Genomic DNA, 13,260 nt, shown 5'->3' with positions numbered 1-13,260 from the left:
AATGAAGGGATAATGTTTATTACTCATTACTTTTAGAAGAGTTCCAATTAATCTCGAAAAGAACACATTTAAAAATGATTCATGTCAAAAGGTTTTTTTTGTTCACGGTTCTAATGATTTTAACAAAATCCCGAGCAAAGTCATTGCGCAAAACTGGCAGCTCGAAGTTCGAAGGATTTATTGTAGGAGGAAGGTTTGCTAACATTGAGGACCATCCACATTCAGCGTATTTATCTATTCAGTGCCTTCAAGAAACGTTCGAGGAATTTGCTTGCGGAGGGTCAATTTTGAACCAGGTGATGTTACTATCAGCGGCGCATTGTTTCGCCGACTGCAGGCCCGGTACTAAGATAACAGTAGCCGTGGGTGATGCGAACAAAAACCGTAGAAAGTTCTTCGAGGTGACCACTTTTACCGTCCATCCTCAATACGATAATTTGGTGATGAAAAACGACATTGCCTTGGCCATGCTGGCAAAACCATTGGTGTTCAGCCAAGCAGTAAAAAGAGTTATTCTAAGCCAAGTCAGTATCTACGACCAACCAGCTATGCAGGCTGGATGGGGTGTCACAGATGTAATTTTTTTTATTGTTCTCAATCAAAAACTCATCATTGAAAATTAATGGTAAGAATCGAATAATTACAGACTGCTAAATTATTTTATCCGCCAGGAAAAACGTAACACAAATACGATATTCTTAAAGACCACGAGGCAAAAAGTGTATTCACGAAATGAGTGCAAATTCATATTGCCGCATTTGGATCTTGGGTTCATTTGTGGAACCGGATACAAAAAAGAAACGGACTTCGGCTACGCTGCGGTGTGAGTTCCTTCTTTCCTCACTCATTAATGGTGTATTTTCTAAGTAGACATACTGAAAATTCAAAATCAATAGAGCTTCCGCTTACCCGCTGTTCATATTATAGTTTCATAGCTATTATGAACTAAGAAATAAAACTTATTACACACATGTGTAAAACATTTTCACCGCCAGCTCTGGTGACGTGTGGTAGTTACGTCGTCTACCTTTACGCAACCAACTTTAAACAAATTTACGATGCTAACCAACTCATTGATCAATTAAATCACCTGAATTATTGCATAATTAATCTCCGAGTATGTCTGTTTGACCTAAGAAAATGAACATTTCACATCTGACTTGCCAATCTATGTCAATCTATGTCCAAACGTGGGAATAATTGTTCACATTTCTTGTTTAGGATAGCTAGGACTGAATTAGTACAATTAATGACGATACAAAATCGGGCTTATAATCTATTGCTAGAAATAATTTCAATTTGAAGCATTTTATCACTTGCTTTCTTTCTCTTCGTGATCTTTAAATGTTTAAATTATTTGAATTTGACAGGGGTGACTCCGGCAGCGCTTTGGTAGTCCGTGGGTACATCCAAATTGGCATTGTATCTCATAAGATAACGCGTGTGTCGACGAGTCTTATTATCTACACAGAAGTACCGTATTTCTACAAATGGATTTTGGCTGCCACTAAAACTCTTTTTTGTACATAATCAATGAAATAATATTGTCGTCTATCAAATTATAGTATTCATATAAGGCTACCATTTTTATATTATCGATAAAAAAATTATTGTTAACCGTATTGTGTATTCAAATTCAAAATTTATAACTTAATTTTTCGTATATTTTATATCATTTCATACTTTCTTCTTTTTCGAAAGTCCTAGGAAAACACGCTCACCGACAGTTGGCCTATTTCTTAAACAGAAATAACCTTTTGTATCCTTTCCAGTCTAGTTTCCGCATTGGTCAAAGTACGACTACTGCACTCACACAAATCGCTGATGACATCTTTACGGGTATGGAAAATCAACAATTGGCTTCTCTATCTTTCTTTGACTTCAGTAATGCCTTTAGACTTTGGCTTATTATTGGAAGTACTGCGTTCTGTAACATATCTCTAGCAGTTGCGAAGGTACTTTTCAGTGTCGTTATTGCGTACGTAATGAGGATTCTTTCTCTCCGTGGTGCGGTAACCCGTCCGGAGTTCCGTAGGGTTCTCCTCTCTAAATGCTATCTTTATCAACTCTATTACATACTCCCCCTTCTTCCTACCATTTCGTCTCTTCATTATGTACCATTTGCCATTGACGCTACTAAAAGGGACTTTAAATCTATACACGACTGAAGTCTCTTCTTTGCTCTTTATAGATATATATAGATATAAGTCGTCTCGCCCAAAATGTATTATTATGGATAGCACTTGCATTTACATTTCGTGTTGATCTGGACTCCTTGCGACCTGTTGTGTTTGATAGTGTCCAAATTCTTTATTTGGGGGCAGTCAGGATCTCGAGGGTCATTTTGATCGATGTTTGACTTGGAAACGCACTGAAGTTGTAAGGTGTTTGTAGTGCATTTCTCATTAAGGAAGCTTAAAAACTTATTGCCAACTAAGACAAAAATTACTCTGACCCAGGGCATTCTCCAACCGATATTGGACTAGGTTTGCTACCCGAATTTGTCCATCATCTTGCTCAATAAATTGGAACGTTCATCTTCGGTCTTCGTACTATATCTTCCAATTTAGCGCACAACTTTAATGGCTGTCCGTCCACCGGCTTATAGACCTTTACATCATTTCATCACTGTACTGAATTTTATTTCATTCCTTTACGTCTCCTTACCTCAACGAACGATCAATTTTCCACCTTGTCGAACCTTTCGCTTTTCTGATACCAGCTTATTAGCACAGATAATAATATAATGCTATACTAGTACAGATACTTGATTGGTCATACAAAGAAATATCGCACTCTTAACTCCGCTTTTTTAGACGTCTATTTTGATTTTTAACGCTGATCAATAGATGGTAACAAGTAAACTCGCGATGCGAATGTAATATTTTTTTATCATTGCTCATTGCTCATTGGCACCACACCCAGCCAGAGCAAATCTGACCCGGACAAGCCGAATATACCAGGGGATACAGTATAAAGGAGTGACACGCCCTGGGTTGTGGAAGGGAAACCCAACCAACCGCAGCCGGTGGCCAGATTGCTGCCGGCCATGCAGCGCGTGATAGAAACTAGATAGGTAGTAAGGGTAGTTAATTATCTAGATAGATAGTTAGGTAGCACTGTTGGGAATGAGCGTTGTTCCTAACATATTGCTTAAATACTTCTGCATTTCTTTTTTATATTTTATACGTCTTATTTATTATGACATACCTGCCTGAAATTTTCGATATTCAATACTTGATATTTTTTATTTTATCCAAGTTTCGCCATCTACAGTTTTAAATATGTACTAAAATTAATTTGTATGAAGTGATACCTATCTCACGTTATTACTAAACATAAAATCTCATACCTATAGATTTATTCCAACTATTTTACCGTGTTTGCGATCTGACTGTGGAATTTCGTCTCTGAGTCTATTCAATAATCTCATTCTCTCGTTTCCTTCAAATAACTTGTCAATATTTTATTTTATTTTATTCAAAAGTGTATAAGAAATTTATTTCAATTTATATATTTTTTTTATTTGAAATCAGGCAACTTACAACATATAACTCAACGACTAACTACACATGACAATATAATATGGAATAAATAACTAATCTACACGAATTGCATTAATGTGATATTATTATATATTAATTTATCTTTATCTATATCTTATATGTACCTCTAGGTACATAGGTGATTTTATTAGTACTTATTATGTAGTGTATTTATGAAGATATTTTCAGTTGCACCCCTTACCTGGAAGAAATAGCTACGTAACAATAAGGACACTTATTGCACATTAACTTACTTTTTATACTCAAATTACAGTTTTGTGTCGCCGTGGTAGCATAATGTGCAATAAAGAATATTTCATTCATTCATTCATTTTGAGTATTCCATCTTGCGTCTCGGAAGAATGTTTCTTATAATTATAAGTATTAAGGATGGTTCGTAGATTAGAATGAAAACAGACAAATAAACGTTTATACTTTTAAATCTGCAGCTATATTTAATTTTCACATGGTTCTCTGTGCAACAAATAAGTACAGAAAAGATGAAGTAGGTGTGTATCACTATGGCAACTGTTGCTTAATATTCACTGCCATTCAGTATATGTAAGCACTAATGAATATTGAATTGTATTTGTCGCACATTGTTACACTTCTCAGGAAGTTATCATTCCCAATTATTATTCTTCTATATTATTTAACACGTATTTACCAGTTTAAGTTGCAATTGGAATAGTTTTAAGGCATGTAACGTACGAAATTTAAAATTTCTCAACATTTATTACGTAAAAGAACCTTCTCAATTGCTGAAATAATAAAACTCGAATATATCTTGTTATATTTTTCATGTTTCAGTATTTTACTAGCGGCCAGTAATAAAAAAATCCGAGACTCGCGATAAGTTCCTCAGACTGTATTACCTATTGAACAGGGCTTGTACGCTGTAATGCTCACAACACTATTGTTTATTTCTTTATTAACGAAACAGGCAAAAACCTCGAAAAAACAAGTGTATTTTAAACAATACGCACACTCTGTGTTTCTTCACTATCCCAGTAGATCAAAGGCAAGTGAAGGCCGGTTTTGCGGTGGCTCGCTGATTCTAGCCCAGGTGGTTGTGACATCGGCGGACTGCTTGAAACAGATGAACTTAAAGGATAGGATCACGGCTTACCTCGGCTCGTCGCAACCGAGCAAAGCGTTGGCGAAGTTGGGCGTTTTGTCGTACAAAATACATCCTAAATATAACACAGACAATATTGTGTACAACTTGGGCGTGGTGTTTATTGGCAAACCACCACCAATGGGTCCTTACATTAGAAAGATTATTCTTCCTGTTGGAAATAGGCACAAGAACAGGAATGATGACGACTATGTAACTGGTCAGCCAAAGCAAATACCGGTTACCAAGTCACGGCTACCTGCACTGGTGGAGTTAGAGCGCGATATAGCTAAAAAATCAAATAATTCCCAGAAACTACTCTCATCGTACACTCGTAAAGTGGTAAGTGGAGCAGTAACTCATCCATTGCGTGGAATATTAGGACGAAAACGTAAGAAGCCATCTAAAGACGAAGCGTTCATGGTTGCTTGGTCTAAAACAACAACTTTGGTAAGTTCAAATTTACTATTATAGTAACATATACATTATTGACTAGTATATTTTTATAAACACAAATCTTTTTTTAATCGACGACCAATGCAGTGTGGCCTGGACGCTCTCTCTTCGCGACATCTTACCGGCTACAAAGTGCATCTGCTGCCATTCGCCGACTGCAGTAATTTTTTGTACAACTTATCCCTTCCTGACGACACATTTTGCACAAATTCTAAATTCGTCAAGCATATTTAGTGAGTAATTTTTAAGACTTTCGTGTTTTTTTCATTAAATAATCATCATTAGTTCATAGAAAGGTTAATTGTGAAGACAAGTTTCAACTATCCAGTATAAGGAAACCGGTGCTTAGTACCACACAATAACAAACACTAAAATTGTTTGGTTGCACATGTGGATACACTGAGTGTAGTTTACTGGAAAAAAATGAGTGACATTGGTAACGCCGCAAGAAATCGAGATGGGGTAGAAGGGTAGTTGTCGCCAGCGAAAGAGAGTAGACAGTAGATATGCCCGTTCTTAAAACTGTCAACTGCAATTGGTCAATCACGCCATGGTCGTTGAGCGTATAACCGTTCCGAAATATCGGGAAAATAACGTAAGTCACACCTGTAACTAGAGATAATCGTATATTTAATACTGTACATTTTCATATACGTATATAAACGAGAACATAAACGTATTGTTAACATTACTTAATTAAATACCAATGAGCTTTGCTGGAGAAAATGACACTGAATCAAGTATATAAGTAGTTATTATAATTTATTCGGTTCACCAAACGCATTTTTGTGTTTGTCTCCATTCATTTCCCGTCATTCTCATCTCTCAATAATATAAAAGTAATAACAATATGATAACGAATTGCACTGTGCCGGATATTTACACGATAAGCAAAAATATTTCCAAACACGTACAGGGTTGTTAGCAAAATTCACGAGAGTCTCAAAAAGAATGAAATAATTTAAAAGGGCATATCATCATCATCCCTTTGTACATGCCACTGCTGGGCATGGGTCTCCACTGACAAAAGTGTTAGTCAACAAAAATAACATCAAAACTCATAAAGGAATGTATTACTACAATACAAAAATGCAAATGATATATAAAAACAGAACATTCATACCCCATCGAGCAGTTCGTTATTGTATAACGTGCAATGACATCTACCGAGCTAACATCGGGCTGTCCCGGTAGTACGTAAACATGCTCGGGTGCGGGCCTCTAGCGAGGCATCGGGCATGTTCGCCTCGGCCCTGTAACGCATTGCACGCAAAGCTCGTTGTGTTTTTTTATAATACCAAGAGATGGGACGAGCTAGTCGTTCAGCCTGGTGGTCAGCGACACACCTGTCCATAACAGTTGCAATGCCGCTCAGAGCTTTAAATCACAAATATCTGAGAAGCACTGCGCCGGTCGTCCTGAGACATAAGTTGACAAGTCCCATGCGCCTGTAATTTCACCAGCACTCTTACCCTTCAAAACCGGAACACGCCTTACACACCGCGCGAATGTCCCGATGTCTTCACTCAGTGCGCCAAATATTTGAACCTATTAACTGTTTTCAAATGAGCACTAGAGAGGGTGAGTGGCGGTACAGTATAGGTTTTGGTAACCATCGATTCACTTTTATTTATAAAGATATATGAAAAAAAACGTTGGTTTTATGAAGCTACAACTTTTAGATATTCAAGACATAAGTTCACAAAGCGATGTCGGTGAAAATACAGACACGACTTACATTTCCATTTCCAGTGACGATCCAGGCTGTAGTCTCATAGTGAAGAAACCAATGACACAACTGATTGGGATTTTTTCCCGTTTGGTGCGAGGAGTCGCGGTGTTCATCAACGTGGACCGGCACCGCTCGTGGATCAAGCAGTCCACATACCAACTATACAACTATGCTTGCAACTTCGGACAACTCGCTTGCACAGTTTCCAATACAAGCTCTGAATCGACGAATTGCACTGTTAACTGACGTAGACAGGGCTGTTGGCTTTTATATAGAATAATGGAGTGCGAGCAGCGAGCAGCGCAGTCGGTGGGTAAAGCTTGTAATGAAGATATGTAAATTATTATATACATAGGTATTTGTTGAGGTAATCTCAATTATTAAAAACAACCTACACACAATCTTGTAATCAATGTCAATGTACTTTGTTTTTATTTAGTATATATTGCAACATAATCTCAGTACAGAGTACTAAAAAACCGACCTCAAAAGTACGTGGAATGACATATAATTACCAAGTTTTATTGAAATCGATTACCGGAAAGTGCGCAAACCCGGGTTCATCCCCTAGTTCGCCACTATACGGAACTTAACACAAGAGATAATAAAAATCGGTTCTCATTACTCCAAAGTATATTGAGAGAGAAAAACGCCTTGAATTGGAAAATAGTAAAATCAATCACTATAGTCGTCACAAAATAATAGATCATATTTGACACATGTCATCGCAACGTAAATAGTGATGTGAACTGCAATATCGGTAACCAGTTTAAACGATTCTCACGAGAAATCGATTAAAAATTTTAGGAGTTTGTAATCGTTTAGGTTATTTTTCTGTTCATTGCTTTTCAGTTCTAGATATATCAATCAACATTTATTTAAACGTTATACAGTTTAATAGAAATAATAAGTAAGTATTTTAAGTGAGCACAACGGCAACCTGTACTTGTTGTTGTATTATAGTTATACATTAGCATAGTTCACGAGGATAACCTGTACGTAAATAACAAAATTCTGAAGTAAAACAAAAGACCTCCTTATTGGAATTTTTTATTTATCAACGTCATCGGAAGATGAACCAAAACCATCTGTTGAGCTAGTTTCACCAGTCCATATAATTAACTCGTTTTCAATTAAATTATCAATATTAACATCTCTGTCAAAATCTTCTTTTATTAGTTTTCTAGTTTTTTCCACCACCTTTCTCCAGTCTTCCTTTGTTACTTTAGTACATGCTTCCTTTAATAAAGTCATCATTTTTTTTGTGGAGAACGGTGGCTTAGTATTATTACGTCCTGCGTAGCCTGTAAAAAAAAAACACTGTTGTAAAATAGTAATGTTCCTTCACAGTGATATTACAAATTCGAAAGTTTATATGTTACCTCTTTACATTTGTACTTTATTAAAATATGCTACTAGTACAAAATAAGTCTTAATATATACGAATTTAAAATAACAGTATTAAATGCAAAAATATTAACCTTTAATTTGAGCCCAAATCAACTCAATAGCATTGTATTGACAGTGGTACGGCGGTGTCCTTATAATTTTATGTCCATGCTCAAGTGCCAATTCATCAATTTCATACCTAAGTTTTGTAGGTCTATGCTCTCGCACTAATCTTAACAATTCCACTTTCAATAGCTCCATGTCAGCTTCGACACCATTCCTCTGTAGCCATGCCACCAAATCAGCCTTTTTATTTGCCTGAGTCGGCGCTCGATCTATTTGAACCGAATGATACGATGCATTGTCCATAATTATTGTACATTGTTCGGGGAGGTTCTGAAGTAAAGTTTTAAACCACTCTTTAAATTTGTTTGCGTCCATTTCTTCGTGATATTCTTTTGTACTTTTTGATTCAAATGCTAGTAAAGCATTATTAACGAAACCTCCCCCGGCTGATCCAGCATGGCAAATTATGAGGCGACCACCTTTTCCCATTGGCACTTTCGAGCTGGATGCTTTAGTGTCGTCGGTCCATGATTGTGGTACTGTGTGGTTTGAGTTCAACCAAGTCTCATCGATAAACACAACATTATCCCAATTTGTAATTTTATTCATTTCTCTCAAAAATGAAACTCTTTGTAATATTAAATCATGTCTTTCCATCATAATATTTCTTTTGTCAGACTTCTTGTATTTAAAACCAATTTTTTTCAAAATTGTAATCAGTGAGGTAGCACTCCCAGTAAATAAGCCAAGCTCTCGAAGTGATACCAACAATTTACTCACAGTAGGGTACTCGTGTCTAGTATAATATGTATAAACATGGTTACGAATAGCGTCTGCATCGAACGTGTCGATACCTGTTACAGGCTTGCTTTTCTTCCTCTTTCTAGGCGTATGTAATACGTTTTCTTGAGAGCCGGAAGGCCCATATTTTTCTTGTATGATGGTGTGTACCGTTCTTTTGCCGATTCCAAGTGCACTTGCGACGCGATTTTGCACTTGTGTCACTGGTAATAGAGGTCCACCATTAAGTGACTCCCTTTCGAAATAGTCGTGTAATTTCACAACCAGTTCGCGAGTCTGGCTATTTAAAGCACGTCCTCTTTTCGACATGTTGAAAAAGAGTTCACACAGAATCAAGTCCAAAATATCCAAGCCAAGGTCAACGAGATTGAAAATAGAAGTAGTCCAAAAGCACAGCCGAGTCACAAGAAAAAACACCACGAATAACCAAGCGTACAGTCAACTTCCAAGACGGCGAAAGACTGCGCGGGCGCCGATGCAGAGTGACGCTAAATCGACATCAGTGTTGCCGTTTCAGAATTTGCGATAAAGAAAAGGAAATACAAATCTGACTTTACGGTTCTGTCTACTATAAATACTAGTATACTCAGTCTAATTTTGTAAGCACTTTAAAATTTTTGTTTTTGTAATTAAATAAGTCATTTTTTTAAGTGAAACCGATTTGACTCGATGATAGTCGGCGCGTATTGGTTACAACATTATTATTAAAAAGAATTATTTCTTTGTAGACTGAAGATGTAACTGTTTATAAGACGTTTCGGAGTAACCCAAAATTGGATTTTATTTTGGAATTCCTGCGAAAATAATACTTGAAATATGTTTCTTTCATAATGTATAGACCTTCAATAAAATTTATGTATTTTTTTAAAACCCAATAAGTTATTAATTGCTTATTTACTGTTTCGTTGATTGCATTCAACGTTACATACTATCGACTGGTTTAGCTGTCAAATATGATCTATTATTTTGTGACGACTTTAGTAATTAAATAAGTCATTTTTTTTAAAGTGAAACCGATTTGACTCGATGATAGTCGGCGCTTATTGGTTACAACACTATTATTAAAAAGAATTAGACTGAAGATGTAACTGTTTATAAGACGTTTCGGAGTAACTCAAAATTGGATTTTATTTTGGAATTCCTGCGAAAATAATACTTGAAATATGTTTCTTTCATAACGTATAGACCTTCAATAAAATTTATGTATTTTTTTAAAACCCAATAAGTTATTAATTGCTTATTTACTGTTTCGTTGATTGCATTCAAAGTTACATACTATCGACTGGTTTAGCTGTCAAATATGATCTATTATTTTGTGACGACTTTAAAATAATTGCTCCTTGTAATAAAATTTAGGCGCTATTTATAAAAATGAACCTTCATGCGTGAACAACCATCCTTAGAGGTGGACGATTTTCTTTAAAATTAAATGGGACCATTATGGAGGCACCCCCTTTCCAACAAAAAAAGAATCATGAAAATTGGTTCACAAATACCGGAGTTATCGCGTAACATACACACAAAAAAAACTTTAATTGAATTGAGAACCGCCTCCTTTTTTTAAAGTTGGTTAAAAATGTAAAATCACTAGCCAGAACGTCAATTCCCTACTAACGTAGCAGTCCTTATTTTTCTTTTGTTAAGCTCTGCACAAATTTTGTAATTGAATATTTTTCCCATAGACATAACATTTGAGCTTTAATCTCAATTATCTCGGGTCACTTTCAAAATTCGTCACGACCTGCAGAATTGTACTTTTTATGCTTCTTTCAAATTTCATGCATATCGATTGAGGAACGGCCGATTAATTCCGTTCGTGGATTGTACAACTTGAGCGTATTCCAATCAAAGACTTTACTTAAAGGAAACAATAAACATGTTCAGTAAGAACGCTATCTAGTTAAGGCGCACACCCGCGTGGTGACGATGACGCGGCACGGAAGCCCGCACCCGCACCCGCGCTCGCTTATCGCTTCATTAGCATGCACCAATACAGGACCAGCTATAGGAGGGCCACGTGTCCAAAGCTACGTATTCAACTAAAGGTCAAATGAAAGGTCGAGGACCGTCGACAACAACACCAAACACATGTGACCCTGTTAGGACATTGTGTCTTCGCCTAATCCTATATCTTGTCACTTTAGAGTATATCGTACATTGTTTCTGGTGTTAATTTGGCAACAGCAATTGCAGTCCTCTTTGAAGAAAACTCCAAGAAGAACAGAAAAGTTATAATTTTTTAAATGTATTGGAAACGCAAATATTTGACAAGAACTTTACTTAAACATTCTACATTCGAAGTGTGTGACGTTAACATAAAAAGGCTTACTTGTAGACCTACAAAGCAATCTGAGCAACGGGCCCGTTATTTCTGTTGCCGGCCCTGGATCGAAACGCCCACTCTTTACATCATAAACAACGACAACTGAACAGAACGCCCTACTGTGTGCTGCTTTGTACAACATTATTTAAGGATAAGCTATCTACACTTACTGAAGCCAATACTACTGTAGATTACTTCAAATATTTCCGTTCACAATTGGAAAGGTCGACTCCTTGTATAGATAGAAAAATTTGGAAAAAAAAACGGATTTCGAAAAACAATTGAAGGATTTCTTGACAAAAAAAAGTTACTATAATATATCCGAATTTTTCGAAGATAAGTGGGATACCTGAGACATACCTAGAGATAAAGCACTTGTAACTGTATATAATATTCCTAATGAATGCTTGTAATACTTGAAATTATAATAATTTTTAGATGTAAATTATTGTCCACAATTAATTAATTAATACGTAAATTATAATTTATTTTAAAATAAAAATGTATTGCAATTATAACGTCAATATTAAGTAGTATTTAGTAATAATTAAAAATAGATGTAATATAATAAGCTGTATAAATGAACTACGTTCAAGGTTACAATATGTAAATTGTAGCCTTATACTTGCCACACCCTTACAGGGTATTACATGTATGTACCAAATAAATGTATAAGTGTAATCTGTACCATACATGTAAAATGCAAAGTAAAGTAAATAAATAAAATAGATCAAGTAAATATATATATATATGTATAGACACGGCGAATAGTATTTAAAACTACAGCATTTTAAATGTGCTGTTTGATATTGGTGGAATAAAAGTATATATGCGTTTTTGCTCCTCTTAACTACGAACTTTTGAAAATGCGAGAAAATATATAAATAGATCACTGTTTATTTTCACTCTGCGGTTGTAAACCTGAAATTTTGACATAGACGATCTAAACTCAAACAAATCTTTATTTCATAGACAAGCAAATTACGCTTGAAATCGTCACATTGTTTAAACTCGTAAAGCAGAGTCCCCTGAGAAGAATCAGTAAAAAACTCTTCCTTCTTTATGAGTAAATATTTTTCAAATATCATCAATCATCATTGTTGCAGGAATTAATCTTTTATATTGATTTATATCAAAGAGAAATAAAGCTTATGCTTTCCGTTGCACCCTGCATCTTTAGAATCCATACACAGCACACGTTTGGGTACAAGTCTCCGTAAATAAAGAAATTGTATTTTCTGTAAGTCTAAATAAACTCTTCTATTTTATTCTCCTTGTGAGTTGCAGACTTCGCTAGATTATTTTTACTAATATTATAAATACAATTTCGGTATTCGTTTTGCAACATAGCTGAGCATCGCGCCTACTTGAGGAACCAGTCATTGTGTAGATACCGTAAAAGTGACAATGTAGTGAGCAAGTGCCACCATTCTCATCACGTTCATACTGGCCCCTCGAGACGAGCGCTCATCTTAAAAGGATAACGCGACTGCACACAATCATTTCGAAAAAAATAATATAGATACTCATAAATAAATAGCCCACAGAAAATTATGAAAGAAGAATAAAAGTTTAAATAATCAATACGCATTAGTCTAACAGGTAGAACGGTAAAGTCCCGACTAGCTACAGTTCATTTTAAGTTACTTACTTCTCTATCTTGGCATCCGACTCCAATATACGCCATTCCTTTCCGTCACTAGACCGAGTTGTGCGAATAGTCTGAACTGGTACTTACCAAACACAAACAAAAAAAATTGAATATCAATTCAATAAAAATTTAATTAATACAGTGAATAGCGACATCTCTCGCCAGGACTGGTAGCTGTAA

General features: G+C 35.8%; 3 protein-coding genes across 3 annotated transcripts; 2 read left to right on the top strand and 1 right to left on the bottom strand.

The window, feature by feature from the left end:
• The first annotated feature begins 113 nt into the window (after positions 1-113).
• Positions 114-1,616, top strand: LOC113226119 (serine protease 52-like). Its single transcript, XM_026458648.1, has 3 exons — positions 114-575; positions 672-823; positions 1,371-1,616. Exons 1-3 carry the CDS (start codon positions 114-116, stop codon positions 1,528-1,530), a joined length of 774 nt encoding a protein of 257 aa, XP_026314433.1. The 3' UTR covers positions 1,531-1,616.
• Positions 1,617-4,387: 2,771 nt separating this feature from the next.
• Positions 4,388-7,254, top strand: LOC113226163. The gene is made up of 3 exons (XM_026458696.1): positions 4,388-5,112; positions 5,206-5,351; positions 6,871-7,254. The coding sequence occupies exons 1-3, from the start codon at positions 4,447-4,449 to the stop codon at positions 7,094-7,096; spliced, it is 1,038 nt and encodes a 345-aa protein (XP_026314481.1). The 5' UTR covers positions 4,388-4,446; the 3' UTR covers positions 7,097-7,254.
• Positions 7,255-8,326: 1,072 nt separating this feature from the next.
• Positions 8,327-8,914, bottom strand: LOC113226118. The gene has a single exon (XM_026458647.1). The coding sequence runs from the start codon at positions 8,912-8,914 to the stop codon at positions 8,327-8,329; it is 588 nt and encodes a 195-aa protein (XP_026314432.1).
• Between the last annotated feature and the right edge of the window lie 4,346 nt (positions 8,915-13,260).

This window comes from Hyposmocoma kahamanoa, unplaced genomic scaffold (assembly GCF_003589595.1).
Source record: "Hyposmocoma kahamanoa isolate Upper Pololo Valley unplaced genomic scaffold, ASM358959v1 182, whole genome shotgun sequence".
NCBI classification, from domain to species: domain Eukaryota; kingdom Metazoa; phylum Arthropoda; class Insecta; order Lepidoptera; family Cosmopterigidae; genus Hyposmocoma; species Hyposmocoma kahamanoa.
The sequence above is the reverse complement of the archived record's forward strand: the minus strand, read 5'-3'. Positions and strand labels throughout refer to the sequence as shown.